This window comes from Podarcis erhardii, assembly GCF_964252035.2.
Source record: "Podarcis erhardii genome assembly, chromosome: 6".
Classification (NCBI taxonomy): Eukaryota; Metazoa; Chordata; class Lepidosauria; order Squamata; family Lacertidae; genus Podarcis; species Podarcis erhardii.
Genome location: NC_138510.1, coordinates 52,822,726 through 52,838,972, shown reverse-complemented (window position 1 = coordinate 52,838,972; position 16,247 = coordinate 52,822,726). Strand labels below are relative to the sequence as shown.

The 16,247-nt window shown below is 42.9% G+C and overlaps 1 protein-coding gene and 1 long non-coding RNA gene across 4 annotated transcripts in view; one reads left to right on the top strand and one right to left on the bottom strand.

Annotated features, from left to right (window-relative positions):
* Positions 1-7,579, top strand: part of EIF2B3 (eukaryotic translation initiation factor 2B subunit gamma) — a 99,171-nt gene extending 91,592 nt beyond the window's left edge. For all 3 annotated transcript variants that reach the window (XM_081865542.1, XM_081865543.1, XM_081865544.1), the window contains exon 12: positions 7,363-7,579. In XM_081865542.1, the coding sequence (XP_081721668.1) occupies positions 7,363-7,415 (53 nt within the window). In that variant the 3' untranslated portion in view covers positions 7,416-7,579. The remainder of the gene's footprint in view (positions 1-7,362) is intronic.
* The window catches only part of LOC309343750, a 33,768-nt gene that overhangs the window by 11,839 nt on the left and 5,682 nt on the right, over positions 1-16,247 (bottom strand). The gene's annotated exons all lie outside the window — the stretch shown is intronic.

The window sequence follows — 16,247 nt, the reverse complement described above, 5'->3', positions numbered from 1 at the left end:
CATCAAAAACTGGTCCCTACAGTACAAGGAGCTGGTATTGAAGTCTTAGCAGCTGCCCATCTGAGCTGGTTGATCAAGGACTAGCTGTTTAAACTATCTTCTCTGAAACCAGGGTTTTAAAATGAGTGGAGGAGGGAGGGTTGGTACCTCCTTTGCTTGGGATGTGGAACTGTGACAAAAGCATTGCACCCAAGCAGTTAATTTGTGGTAGAAATGGTTGGCTTGCCTTCTCTCTCAAGCTGATTTTTAGGCTTTAACTGTCTGTAATGGAAAGGCTGGCTGGATTTGTATACACTGTGTATGACCCGAGTTGCAGAAGTGTTTACACTGTGTTTTGTCATTTAATTTGGACACTAATGCATTTGGTTCTCATGGGCATGAACAGACACCACGAAGGCTTTCTGATCATAACGATTTCGTCATTATTTCTTTTACTTGTTTAAACCACCCTATCCCCCACAGTGTAAGCTGGACAATACTTTAAAGAAATAAGTAGTGAATCTTCTAAATTCTGCCTTTTAAAAAACCCTCATGCTCATCCTGGCCATGGATAATTTGCTCAGGCTTGGACTTTGTTGGGTTGCTAGAACTTCCAAAGTGAGTAGCAGCCCCAGGAATACCTATTTATATTCCTTGACTGTTTGCTGTACTTAGCCCACTCAGAAGCGGTATTTCCTGTTGCTATCAATTGGAGCTATTGCCACATCCCATCAAGAGTGCACTTTACTTCCACTATTCCATTTTTCATGTTTGATATTGAAGGGAATGCAAGAGTAATCTAATCTTGCCTTTCCCACTCACATAGGCCAAATCTTTGAGATTTAGCATATCCCTGGGGACATGAATGGAGCAATCCTAACCCCCAACCCATGCTGCTAGGTGTTTGGATTAAGCAGAGATATCTCTGTAAGGGGCAGGGAGGCTCTGACACAGACTATTTTACAACTACCACAGGCAATGTTCCCACTGATGAGAGGCCCCCAAATGGGTGTGTTGAGGGTGGGGTGCAGAGGAACATTGATTGATTGATTGATTGATTGATTGATTTGATTTATTATATTCTTATGCCACTTTTCATTCAAATGATTCCCAAAGTGGCTTACAAACAGTAAATAACAATAACATGATAGAACATAATAGAAAGTCACAAATACAGCATAAAGCATATAGAATAATTAACAGACTGCCAGTAAAACAATTACAGTGGTACCTTGGTTCTCAAACTCAATTTGTTCTGGAAGTCCGTTTGACTTCCAAGATGTTAAAAAACCAAGACACAGCCGAAACGGATGTTCGGGTTCCAAAAAACGTTCACAAACCAGAACACTTACTTCCGGGTTTGTGGCGTTCAAGGGCCAATTTGTTCGTCAGCTAAGCTGTTCGGGAACCAAGGTACCACTGTACAGAGAACTGGGCTGGCAAAGGATCGGCTGGATATTAAGCCAGCCCCTTTGCAGAAGAGGAATGTGAAACTGGAGCAGTAGAAACAATGTGTATTCTAAAGGGATGCCAGATCGAGCTCTCTGCTGTGGCAGCCTGGCGCTGACACTCCCCCCCCCCCTGCCCTCCTGACCAATAGGAGGCAACAAGGCTTCAGATGTAGAGGTGGTGATCAACAGTTAGGGTTGCTTTGTAATCCAGGAAATAACATGCCATGCAGCATTTTCATTCAGTTGCCCAACTACTCTTACAGCTGGGAGGCACTTTCTGCAACCCACATTCAGTCTAGTCCACTATAAATTGAACCCACTGAAGTTGTCATTTGTTTTGTTTTTGTTTGGGGGCTATCTCCCGGTTATCCTAGCAGTAGCTGTTTCTCCTTCTTTTCCCCATCTTTATTGAATATCTGACAACAACTTATTTCTTCTTCATCGGTTTTTCCCTCTGGACCATTGCTTCTCTAATAGTGAAGTAGGCATCCCTTGTGAGGCACCTGCAATTTTTAGAAAAGATTCAAACTCTGCCCCGACTCTACTACCACCACCACCATATATTATATGTATCTTGAAAAAGAATCTTGTTCACTGGTGATTAATTATCAGTGCTAAATGCCCATTGGAAATCAGCACTAATACCCAATTGATCGTCTTTGGTGGGTAACAACCACTTGTTTCCTCCATGCATGCAAATGTGCACACAGGCAAACAAACACATTGTTTACCCAGTTACTTATTGCCTTGACCCCTAAGCTAAGAATTAAAGTGAATGTTGCAAACTATGAACCACTCTTCCAGTTCCTTGGGGATTATTGAGTGATGATCCTGTTGACTTGGTAAGACCCATAATGACAGCTTTTGAGGATGCCTGCTCTAGAGTAAGTCTGCAGTTCCTGTGGCCAGTCTTCATATGTCATGTGTTCTGTGTTCTTTATTGTTTTTGTAGGTCCCCACTTAATTTGCCTCAATATGTTCACATACTTACAATTTGATGACCAAAAGCTTAGCTAGTACACAGTTATTTTGCTTCAGTGTCTTGTGGATAGTGTTTCATTAAAGGCAGCTTACTTCCTCATGCTACTCTTTACACTCAGCTCTACGTTATACTTAGTTCTATGTTTCTGACCCTTCCAGTTCTCTATTATGCTGCTGCACTTCCTTGGAAAAGCCATCATAGGTCCAGTGCTAAGGATTTGAACATACTTTTTATTTGCTAATAGATAAACTTAAATAATATTCTTCAAGAACAGATGGGTATATAACCCTTTTTGGCATGCTGCTTCTTATGGTTTTGTAGGCCTTAAACAATTTGTTATAGTCATGAATCCAAGAGCTGCAAGCATTCATCTTTCACATGCCCATTAAAATATAAAGTCAGCCTGGCACATTTGTTGCAGCCAATAGCTGGCAGTAGCCTTGTAATCCAGTTTTACCTTCTTCAGTGGAAACCAAGTTAAAGTTAAAACGCTGCTTGTCTCCTTAAAATGTAAAATGTTTCTCTCTTCTTCTATAATAGTGATCATACTTTTGCAGAAAGGTCAAAAGAGATCAGACTCTGAATGCAGAGGTTTATCCTGGACTAGAATCTATCACAACAGGAAACTGCTCTGTGTGGCCTGAGGTTCTCTGTAAACAGCCCATGTGAGTCAGAGACCTTGTTGTTAGCTGTCCAAATCACTGCATGACATTTGTATAATCGCAACTGTACATCTGGAAGGCCTTGGAAATTTAACTCCAGGGAACTGACTTTAGGGGCTGTGTACATGCAGCCTACAGTGGCATTTGCATATGGGTGGCTCTGCAGAAATATAGAAAAAGCACATTGCAAGAACCTGCAGTCCCATTCATCTCCTGTTCTTGTTTCTCCCCAACTCACCTTCAGAAGTGGGCTAAGGAGCCCTGGATATGCATCTGTCACATATGCAACTGGAAATGCTGACAATGCTTTCCACAATTTTTCTACATACATTTTAAAAATATTGTTTAGCTCTGCTTCACAAGCATGCCGTTTCTTCCTCTCTAATCATTAAATTTAGGGACTTGGTTGCCACGCTTGATGAAATCTCTCTTGCTCAAATAATAGTAGGTACCCATAAAAAGACAAAATATAGACTGATGTGAGCTAGATATGAAAATATCCAGATTCTTGCTAATCCAAGATGAGTGTTATCTACCGTATTTTTCGCCCCATAGGACGCACCACCCTATAGGACGCACCTAGTTTTTTTTTGGGGGGGGGAAATAAAGAAAAAATTTATTTCCCCCCCCAGGCACGGGGCTGGCGCGGGGGAAGCCCGAGCTTCCCCCGACCCCAGCCCCCAGAAGAGCCTGCTATCCACAAGCCTGGGGAGCCACGCCGGTCTCCCCAGGCTTGCGGACAGTTGTGCGAAGCCCGGGCGCGCTGAGGCTTCCTAATGCAGGCAGCTCTGCGCAACCCTCCGGAGGCCAGCGCGGCTTGGCGTGGAGCCCACATTTCCCCTTCATTTTGGGAGGGGAAAAAGTGCGTCCTATAGGGCGAAAAATACGGTAACTCTAGGATTGTTTGTTCACAATAAAATATAGCTCCCCTGTAGCAACTTATCTGCAACATGTGATTGCAGAATCAGTGACAGGCACCTTAAGAGATTGCATATGGCCCTCTCAATGAGACAGAGCCACTGAAAGGGAAGGCCTTGCCAGTCTGTTCTTTAAGTCTTCAGGTGACTGTAGTTCTTGGAGACATCATCTATACATGAGCCAGCAATGAACACTGGGAGCTGCGCAGGGGCTTGCTCTGATCTTTTTTATCTTGCTCTTGACTTGACGAAGGGTCTGTTTATCCACTATCACTTTCCCACCAAGCCCCAGCAGAACATGATACCACGTTGTGTGCAGTGATCTAAAGATTCAAGTGCAACAGTCTTTGAAATAATGGGATTTTGATGCTCCTTGGCAATTCCTTAAATCCTGAAATATTAGTCTTAGAACTCTTCAGGTTTTTTCCTTCTCAGATGTGGAGCTCTACCTGTCTCAAGAAGACCTAAATCAGCAAACCAATCTCCCTTCCTTCTGTTTCTGGGTAGGTCCAGCGGGGTTTCTAGGTTTAGTTCTGGAATGGGGTTCTCTTATACCAGCATTCCTTCCCTTTGTCTTGGCTTGCAGACTCTTGGAGAGCATTGAGCTCCTAGGTTCTCCTGGCGCATCTACTGACTTTGTCCTACCAGCAATAGAAGGGACATGTCTGTCCTTCTTCTCCCTCTGCATGCCTCCTGGACTTCATCTGCTGGCTCTTCTTCCATTGGTCTAAGTCAAGGGTACCAGCTTGTTCATCTTCAGATGTTGTTGAAGTTCATATCTCATCAGCCCCAGGCAGCATGACCAGTGGTCAGGGATAATGGAAGTCAGAGTCCAGAAAGATCTGGAGGGGGCGCCATTCTGCCTTCCCCTGGTCTAAGTGCATGAGGGGCAACCTATCCGAACTGAACCAAGTAAGCAGCTTTCTTCAGGGATCTTGAGCATAGTTGCTGCAGCTGTTCCATTACCTCCATCATGATCACAGAATATGCCTAATTTGTCAGAAGCAGGAAAGGTGCTGAATTCAGAACTTTGAGGCAGAGCTAGTGGTTTCTTGCTACAGCTGGATGCATGGATATTCCAATCCTAGATATTTGCAGAAGCAAATTTCTCCAGTTTTGCCCCTAGTTGCCTTGTCCATTGTTCCTCTGTAAGACATTTACTTTCTTGCCCAGCTCCCAGCACTTACACCAGAAGACATCAGTCCATAATTAATCCTGGTTAAGCAAGACTTTTCACTGTGGGAATAGCTTTCTGGGGCTAACTAGTCCCAAACTAAGTAGTTATTGTCCAGGCAGAAGTCTCAGATTAATTGTTTTTAGTGAAAACATTTTGATAATAGATATTTTGGCTGTTTACCCGACAGGTGAATGCAACAATAGGGATTAACTACGTCTTTCCCCATTTATTACACCTGGGAAGACCCAAAGGCGCTCAGCCTACTGACACACCCCATTATAGTGAGTGCATCAACTAACAAAAGTCTCCTATTTAAATAGAGCATTGCATCCTAGGAGCTGCAGTTATCCCTGTTGATGGCTAAGTGTACAGCACCATCTACTACATTAGGCCCGTGAGGCACCACTGAATTGTCTAAATAAATCCTGAGCGGAATAGAGCAAGCATTTGTGAGAAGCTCCCACTCCTGTTACCAACACAAACAAACCAGCCCCACACCACCTGTTTCCCTTCTCCCTCACCACATGGTACTTCCGGGCCCCACCCCACCTCCTGACCTCTAGCTGCAGCTGCTCCCTGCGTCTGTGGGTATCCCCTCTATCCCACCTACCATCAGATCAAGAGAGAGAAAGGAGTTGCTTTTTGCACTAGCTCAAGCCACCCAGAGAGTGTGCTTTTTCATCTTTGCAATTCTACAATCTCAACCCCACCCTCTCCTTTCTATTCTGTTTTTTAATGTTATTGTTATTGTTATTATTATTAATTCATCTCTGGCTTTTCAGGAGTGCTCATACACAGCGGAGTCTTTCATCACTACTGTATAATAGAACAGGAACTCTGTGCCAAGGACTGTTTTCTATTTTATTTTAAGGGTTTATAAAACAGTGTATGTAATTGAGTGAGTAAACTGAACGTTTTCTGGAGCCCCTGAGGGCTGGAGCTTCGTGGTGGTCCTGGGTTTTGGCCCTCGCCCCTTCTCTCTCTTCCCACACACCCTCTCTGCTCCTCCTCCTCCTCTTTTACAGCTTAGCTTTGCCATCACCAGCAGCAATCTGTCTGGAGCTAATTGAGCAAACAACAAGGAGATGCTTTCATATTCCCCCCCCCCCCCGAAGGCAGAGCTCTCCAGGACAGATGCTGCCAGCGAATAGCTGCTGTCCGGTGGAGGAAAGCACTTTGTCATGAATGCCCAGTGCCATGATGGAGTTTTGCTAGGACTGAGTCATTTCTGTCCCTGTGTTTATTCAAATTGCAGTTTGATTGCAACAGAAGTTCATCAGCCTTCTAGATCCCAAGCTTTCTGTGAGGGGCTCTCTGTCTGCGTTTCCCAAGGAGTTTGCTTGTTGCAGCACTCCTCTGTTCCCAGCAGAAATTCCTGCGTAACAAGTGACACATTTTCCAAGCCATTCAGGTTGGAGCACCCAGAACAAATGGGCCAGGCAATGCTCCCTCACCAAGCACTAATCAGACATTTTGATGTGGCTCTGGATCTGCTTGGCACAGATGCTCTCAGTCTGAAACAATTGTGCCAAGCAGAGCCCAAATTCTGGGACCCTTTTGAAAGTACCTTCTTTAATCCCTCTCTTTTCTTTGCGGCTTGAATGCATCTGTAACCTTGCCAATGGCAAATAAAAGACAGCCTGGTAAGAAAATTTTGAGGAGGTGGAGAATTTGCAAAACCCTATCTGGGTTTTAGAACAGGGTGAAGCCAGCTGAAAAGAACTGCCTCTCGACCCGGGACTGAAAACTCCCAGAGCCCTTTTGTTTCTGCTAATTCTGGGCCCACTTCCGTACGGGGCTGACAGAAGAGGGTTCAGCTTCTTGCCAAAGGGAGGTTGGTCTGGGTGGGGTCGTACTGTGATTTAGTTTCTACAGCATTTCCTTCCTTTACACCAGTGTGACTCCACGCTGATTTCCAGATATACACCTGCCAGCTACAGCTGCTGCTTGCTCTCTGCCTTTGTTGCATGTGGCAGTGATTGATACTTGTAAGCACTCTCATTCAAGGCACCTTCTAATGTTTGGTTAGGTGCCTGCCTCAGACAGGAACAGATCATTTGTTTGCTGTGCCTTACTTACTAAAGAATCTGTGCCCCTCCCCCTCAAAAATAAATAAATTCATTTCTAAATTGGATAAGGCATAGGTTTTAAATAACTCACTTTTCAAAAATGTGTTTCTCTTTCTCTCTTACAGCTAAGCACATTAATGAAGTTATTATGGGTACTGAACAGCTGATGGAAATCTGAATTTGACAGATTTAAAAGAGGGTTTTCTGGCTGCCTGAGCTTATGGCATGGCTAGAGCCTGCAGTCCTGTTTCATGATCTGACTCCTAGCATCGTTGACACCGGTATCCTCTCCAGCTTTTAACTTCTTATTTACACCTTAATAAATAAATATTTACAAGAACATCTCTCTGTTTCCTCTGTGTGACTCTTCCCTCCCCCCCCCCATATCCTCCCTCATTGACATGCATGCTGCCTTGCACAGGGTGATATTGGTTCCTGTAAATCCAGTGAATGCTGTGTGTTGCCAACCAAGCTAAGAGCAGGGACCACACATATTGTACTCAGTCAAAAGAACAGCTTAGCTGATCTCACTATGATGAAAGTGCCAACTTTCTGGGTTCCAGTACCTTAAAAAAGCAAGATAGTACAAGATGATTCAGTCTTAAGGCTAACTACGCAATGTTACAAAACGATTAAATAACAGTGGGAGGAGAAGCAGTAACTGCAAGGTGATGCACAGTGAGAAAAATATTCTCTGCTAAAAATCCACTTTGATTCTGAATTAACTAGTCTCACTCAGGCATCTGTGCCTATCGTCCCTAAAATTGTCAGTACAAAGCACTGCAGCCCTCAAAAGGCAAGCAGAATGTTGGGGAAAGGGGATAAAATATTTCAGAAACCATACATTCATTAGCCCAGCAATCAGTATATTGAGAATTGTTTAGGTGTCTGCTGACTCCACCTTAAAATATAATAAAACTGAAATATCTACAGAAAAACAAGATGGTCATGAGTATGGAATGCCTTCCAAAGCAGATCAGGATTCATCTCCTTCCAAGGGAAAAGAGTGGGGGAGGATAATAGTATTTAAAATCATGAATGCCTGAGTTTTGGGATTCACTGCAAATGCGTGATTGTTTGCTTGCAGGAGATGTTGACACTTACACAATTTTAAATTCTTAAGTCTATTTGAGTGACAATAATCCAGTATCTGAATTGGCTCCATATGATCTTACTCCTTATTCATGGAAATGCACAGACACACAAGGCTTTAGAGCTGTGATCACACCATGTCAACATAATACAGCAGATAGGTCAAGGTTATATCAAGGTTTATAATTAAATGCCAGCATATACATGTATCTGAGAAAGAAGGATGTCTCACAATGATAAGACCACAAGTAGTTGCTTTGGGGACTATACATTCAGTAAAAGCTCATGAAAGAGCCCTTCCAGGTGGGTAATTGTGTTTTTAAAATCATTTGCAAGCACTTGCTACCTGGTAGAATACTGGTATATAATATGAACTAAGCTTTGCTCATAAACTAATGAGCACTTTATCCTTAAACCACTTATGTTATCAAACCACCTTGTGCAGATGTAAACTCAAATATTTTTCAAGCTTCCACATGATGAACAGTACCTGCATATGAATGGCTTAGCCCAGGCTATATCTGCAATACCCTATTATCTCATATGAACCTGCCCAGGCCCTGAGATCTTCAGGGGGAGGCCCTTCTCTCAGTCCCGCCACCCTCACAGATGTGCTTGTGAGAATGCAGGAGGGCGCCTTCTTGGTGGCTGCTCCCTGACTTTGGAACTCTCTTCGTGGAATGAGTTAGACTGGCTCCTTCCCTGTCGTCCTCTTCCTTTTTATTCCAACAGGCCTTTAGGAACTGCCTGTTTTAAGGAAAGAGCTGCTGCTGTGATGTTTTTATTGTTGTTATTCATATTTTATATTATTGATTAATTACTTTTTAATGATTTCTGTGTTTTTAGCTTTTCTGTTTTAGCTGTATTTTGCACTTTTTTTGTAAGCCACCTTGAGTCCCAAGCCAGGGAAAAGGTGATATATGAAGAAGAAGAAGAAGAAGAAGAAGAAGAAGAAGAAGAAGAAGAAGAAGAAGAAGAAGAAGAGCAACAGCAACAACAACAACAACAACAACAACAACAGTGGATGTTACAGTGGATATCAAAGGAAAATATACCACAGGCTAGCCATTTAGTGAACCAACTCCTGTTGTTTATCTTAAATTTTTGGCAAGCTTTGGCTTACCTTGGGGCATATATTACCATTCCTTTACTATCTTAGAGTGTGTCCTGACCACTCAGAGGGTTTTTGTTCTGTTGTTAGTATTCACCTGAAGATGGAGCACACAGTACACCATTTCCTGTGCTTTGTCACTGCCTTACCTTTGCTGATTTTGGCAGAAACTAAAAGCCTGAGTGCTTTATGTCACTGTTTTACAGTTCCACATTTAGTCACCTCTTTTAGGTTCATTGCATCAAAAGCTGGTAGCATTTAACTACCCTAAACTTTGTTATTCATTCATTTAATTTATTTATTTAATTAATTTGTATACGGCCCTTCATCTGAAAAGCTCAGGATGGTTCATAGCATAAAAATACAAAATAAAAACACAAACACATAATAAAAACAACAACAAAAAGCAATAAACCCCCCTGCATAAGGATACTGAGACTATGCAGTGATTATGGATTCCATAAAACCAAGGAAATATTTTTTTAAATGGATGGAGGACAGGAAAGAAATGGTAAACCTGAGTCCCATTTAAAATCTCTTAAGCCTCTTGAAGGTTAAATATTTATCTAAATGTGAATATTACTATACTAGCATAGTCATGGTAAACCAAGCTCCAGTGGAGTGGTATGCATCTAACCCTTTAGCCAAAATAGTTTTATTTAAAATAACACGCATGTCCTGTCAACCACAATTCAAAATACAATTCCAGGATCATGGTGCAAAATAAAGTTCTTGAACTTTTGTGTGTCAGAAAGAGGCTCTTTACTTCTTAAAATGTTTGGTTCACAGGAATCTGACTAGCAGAACTCTTAAATTGCACATCTAAGCCTGGTTGTTTGGTCTCTGCTACCAGATATTGGCCCAGAGGAATATTAGTTCATTTTCATTAGACAAAGTGATAAACATGATCCTGATCTTTTTTCCCCCTAAGGGGAGCAGCATTTTTTCCCCCATTTAACACAGGAGAATCAAAATTATAAGCCAACCCTGCCCATTCCTTCATAAATTAAAAATAACCACATTAAAGAACTGGCTCCAAATGGAAAGATGTGAAGCAGCAGCTGTCTAAGATGAAAGGCTGCTTGTCTCTCCACATGCAGCCCTGTGCAGCTCTTTGGTCCTCCTATATGGCCCAAGTTAACCCTGCATCTAAGTCCTTATGAACTGCTCCAACATCTAATGTCACATTGCACTTGTGGAAAAGAATGCAGAAGCATAACTTTGTTCCACAAATACCCAGAGAAAACTTCAGCACCCTATTATCTTTTTAAAATGTAACTAGCAATAGAACTCAAGGTACCAACATATTGAACTATTCTGGGACATCCTGTGAGCAGGTTACAAAACAATAGCATGCCCACATAGTCAAGGCATTTAGATGTATGTGTACATAGCACTGATATTGCCATAAATTGTGAGATCTGTCTAAAGTTCAGGTTAGTGGATTGGGCAGAAGTCTGCAGAACGCAACCTCCATTTTAAAAACTTAACATTTTACTTTAAAAAATAGAGAATCTCATCCATTGCCCCTTTGTGTTATTCTACTGTAACCCAATGTTGCTCTACTTCATACATAGCCAGATAACCCAGATCATATTCTGATTCATTCTATAACTTTGGGGTTTGCTAAGTACAAAATGTGCATTGCTTGCATTTGCTGGAAATGGTTCTCATGCATTTAAACCTGTGCATTCGCATAGAAGCAGCAGTTGGGAAAAGATCAACCTTTCCCACTCTCCTAAGTGAATTTACTGAGAAAATCACAAAGGTGTGTTGAAATCAGAAAGGTGTGCTGATCTTAGGTGACACAATATGTCTGTCTTTTGTATGCAAGTATCCTGAATACAAAATGTAAATTGAGAAGTGAGCCTGAGGAGTTGGTACCGTAGTTTTTTGCAAGGTCTTTGCTCCTATGATAACTCCCCATATCTATATCAGATGTTATCTCCTTGTCTTCATAATTCTGTTTTGCTTAGTGTCGTGAGATGGGATGGGAAGCCTCAGTGAGCAGATTAGAACTGAGGTCCTCAATTCAAGTTTTCTGCTGCTTGCAAGTGCTGCTGACTGCTGGAGGAACCGGCTTTTCCTTTTTGCCTTTTATGACCTGCAGGTGTTTGGGGCAAGATAAAAGTAGATTATCAAAGCACAGATTTGCTCTTGATGTAGTCACTGTGTGTGGCAGCAGTGCAATTATGAATAATTCCAAATAATGGTTCCTCTAAAAATCACAAGATAGCTGTTTTAATTTAACCCTCTAGTGATCTGGCAGTGAGATTCTGGGGTCTGCTCTGCACAAGGCTCACCTTACACATCCTTCCAGTAACAGAGGTGCTTCCTCTGGGTTCATGCTAATGTAGTTGTGTCTTATAGCAGGCACCCTCCACACGGCTAGTTCCTGCTCCCTTGCATCCTAGCAGCTGTTTGCCTCAATCCTCTTCCAAGTGGAAACCATCAGCTCTTGAGTCCCTACAACTGCACAGATCTCTGCAAGGCAGTGGCTTCTCTAGTGAGCTGCTCTTGTACTGTAGTTACTTATTGTGACCCATTTCCATCACACATCTTAAGCCATGATATGCCATAGTTCAAAGTACCTCTTTCAAAAAGCCCTGGGGCTCAAGCAGCCACCACCCCACCCCCAAACACCTTCAGTGTCCAATTTGCCTGTTGTACATTCTTGTAACACACACACACACACACAGAGAGAGAGAGAGAGAGAGAGAGAGAGAGAGAGAGAGAGAACGTAATCATTTTGAAGGTGGAGCTGCAAGTGTGACCAACAGGTCCAATTTAAACATGAAATTATATGGCCACATTAAACTTAAAGAGCTCACACTGTGCTATCAACACACATGACTAGCACCACATTTTCTTTGGCACAGAGTGCCATGCAGGCAAATGAGTATCAAAAGAGGCAACAGCCACATCTTTACCTCTTTTTCCCTTTCCCATTCTCATCCCTGCAGATCTGCATGAGGCCAAGTTTGAAAATGTGTCAATTACATGTGGCTGTACTCTTAAAATAGGCAGGATGAGGGCTGCAAGACTACCAATACCACATCAGGTGTTTCCTCTTCAAGCATCATCTAGAAAAGCACTCTACACTGTGGTAAAAAATAGCTTGGCCCAAACGGACACACTTTTCTGGTGTAATGGGGTTTCCAGCTGTGGGGAAATCTCACAGATTGCTTGATTCCCCCAAAAGACCTGTAGACTGGCCGTCAGAGCCTAAAGGTAGAGATCTCTCCTCAGGGCCCCAGGAGAGGGGAGGTGGCCTCTAGTGCCAGTGGGTCCACACAGGATGGTTCAGGGAGTAGACCCATCTCCTCCCCTGTTTTATCCTTATATTTTCATGGGACTGAAACTTTTTATCATCTGTGTTGCCCTTTCAGTAGTATCTAGTTTCTTGACATGCATCTCAAAATGTGATTATAAGACCTGGAGACTGACTTATGGGTTCAGTTCTCTTCAGGGAAGTATTTCTTTCATTAGAAATGTACCCTGTAAATGCATTTGCATTGCATTTACAAGCCAATGGAGAAGAATTGTTCTCCAAATGCTGTGAGGCTCAAGAGACTCCAACATTTTTATAATAAAATCAGCCATATCTTTGTTCTGGTGTGTCATGTGCGGCCTGTGTGTTCTGATAGATAGGCCAGCCTATCTTGTGGCAGGCCAGTTTAGCAATGTAATATTATCAGAGTCCCATTTTTGTCAGACCAGTTATGAATGTGTTGGCTGAGATTCGTGTTAGGAATAGCGAAGATACAATAACTACTCTGCTTTCTGGAAGGAGGGGCAGGGGAACATGGCATATTGTGCATTTATCACTCTGTCTCTGGAGATGCCCATTTTCCAGCCTGGAAAACTAGATGACAATTTAAAAAATCTTGTTTGAACACAGTAGCAAACTCTAGATGTAATTTGAAAGCTAGATGTAAAACAAATCTTACCAATGTGCTTTTGGCCCTGCTGGGTGTGTGGCCAAAACCAGCGGCGTTGCCAATTAATCGGTGTAATTTTGCTATGAGTAAATACCATTTTCCTAAACACACTAATTGCTGGGAAGATATGATTTTCTTCATCTTAATGACATGCAGGGTTGTTATAGCTGAAGGTCTAGAAATCTGCATAGCTTCTATTATATCCCAAGGCACTGAGCTTTCTAGCACGGGATCTACAAAACATTATGCACATTATGCACATCTAAGCAAATTTGCAGCATCAATTACAAAATTCACATGCTTTGTTTCAGACCTTGAGTTACAAGGTTTGGTGCAGATATCCATATACACATGAATACATGCAGCCATACATTTATACCAACTCTAACTAAGCTGCCAACCCAGAGTGGTAGCCTTTCAAACATATCCCAGGAACTACATTTAGGAACATAGGAAGTTGCCTAGCACTTAGTCAGGCCATGGAGCCATCTAGATCCTTATTATCCACCCTGACAAGCAGCAGCTCACAAGGTTTACCAGTGGGGTCCCTTCCAGTCCTGTGTGGGAATGCTGGGGATTAAACCTGGAACCCTTTACATCCAAAGCTGAGGCTCCACCACTGAGTTATGGCCCAGGGCCACTTAAGTCAACGTGCACAACAGCCAAGTGGGATAGCTCAGTTGGTACAGCATGAGGCTCTTACTTTCAGGGTTGTGGGTTCAAGCCCCACATTGGGCAAAAGATCCCTGCACTGCAGAGGATTGGACTTGATGGTCATCATGGTCCCTTCCAACTCTACAGTTTTATTAAGTCAATGTGCACAGCAGCTTCAGACAAGGGACACTTGCAGGTATCCAGTGTCCCAGCTCTACAAATGCAATACACTACGGAGCTCAGAGCCTGCTCCAGCCCAGAAGAAGGGCATATGTGCTCAGCATTTCTTGGGAGAGCTTGGACAGTAGATGTTTTTGGACTTCACTGCTTTCCCTGCTCCCTGGCCAGAAGTACAAGAAAGTGGCCTTGAGGAAATGGCTCTGGCATGATATGTGTGTGTCTATGCGAGAGTGCACACCAGTTTCTGATCCCTTGCTGTCATTTAGAAGAAGAAGAGTTTGGATTTGATATCCTGCTTTATCACTCCCCTTCAGGAGTCTCAAAGCAGCTAACATTCTCCTTTCCCTTCCTCCCTCACAACAAACACTCTGTGAGGTGAGTGGGGCTGAGAGACTTCAGAGAAGTGTGACTGGCCCAAGGTCACCCAGCAGCTGCATGTGGAGGTTCCCCAGATTACGAGTCTACCGCTCTCAACCACTACACCACACTACAATACAGCTGCCAAACCAAAGTTCAAACAGAGGCTTCTTCTCCCATTGTCAGGCTCTCAAGAGAGGAAGCACCTGTATATACTCCTCTTCCCCAGTGGTGGTAACTCCAGTTAAGGAGTGAAGCTAATCCTGAAGTAGCAGGATTTTACTTCATCTCCCAGGTTTGACTTGCTGTTCTCATGAGAGTTAAAAATATTTATACATCAACAGACTATGTCCACACATGTGAGTACTTGGTAGGTATATCTGAGGGGGAATGACACTCTCCACTTTTCAGAACACTGTCTCTTAACATCTCTGATTAATCTGCATTTGAGAATACAGGTTACCTCCACATATGAGTGGCAGTGGGTCGAGAAATAACTGTTGCAGGCACAGCAGACCAGTGGATAGGCAAAGCTCATAAACAGATAGTGTGTTGAGGCAAACTTCGGGTTTATAAGGTACCAGAATTTCTGGGTGCCACATCAACTGGGATGCTTAAGGCTGTTTCAGTGCTGACCATCAAGATAAGAAAGCAAGGAGCTTGTGAGGCCTGCACTTGAGGGCAGCTGAGGAGCCTGCCATTGGGCCTTTATCATTCAAGGAAAACTGAAGGGGTTAGGGGATTTTCTTGGCTTTTGTATTTTAGCGGAAAGTAAAAGATCTGCCCCCTGGTTCCTTGCCCCCACCCCCCTTCCGCCCCCCACCTCAAGGAAAAGGACTAGCGTCTGGCCTTGTATGCACAAGCTAATCCTTTGTGCAACATCTAAATGGTTAATTGTGTTTGAGGAAGACGTACAGGCAAATGGGGGGGGGGGGAGAGACCACCCAGCATGAAATAGACAAGAAAGAGCAATCTTTGCAATGTTTAACCAGGGAGAGAGCAAAGTTGTTTAAAAATATTTAATTTACAACATTCCACTCTGCTGATTATAAGCCAGGCAGCCAAGAAAACGCCACTGCGTGTGGGGAACCATCCAGGAAGTTTGCAACAAATTCCTTGGATTGTTTTTAATCTTCCTCTGTCAAGCGCTTTTTAACCCAACCATTGCTACACTTAGGTTGCCAGAGGCCAGTAAAACAAAAGCCCATGCCTTCCTTCTCAAGAATTGTGTTTTTATTTTATTTTTAAGGAAGCCAGAGCAGAGAGGGAGCAAGCAGAACAGACTAGTGGGAAATGGCCTGGGTTATCTATCTATCTATCTATCTATCTATCTATCTATCTATCATCTATCTATCTATCTATCATCTATCTATCTATATCATCTATCTATCTATATCTATATCTACCGTATATCTATATCTATATCTATCTGTCTGTCTATCTATATCTATCATCTATCTATTTATTACATTTATATTCTGCCTTTTTAACAAAGAGCTAAAGGGAGTGTTCAGGGTTCTTCCCCCCATCTCATTTAATCCTCACAACAACCTTGTGAGGTAGGTTAGGCTGAAAGACAGTGACTTGCCCAAGTTCCCCCAGTGAGCTTCATGACCAAGTGGGGATTTGAACCTTGTTCTCCCAGGTCCTCGACCGGCACTCTAACCACTACACC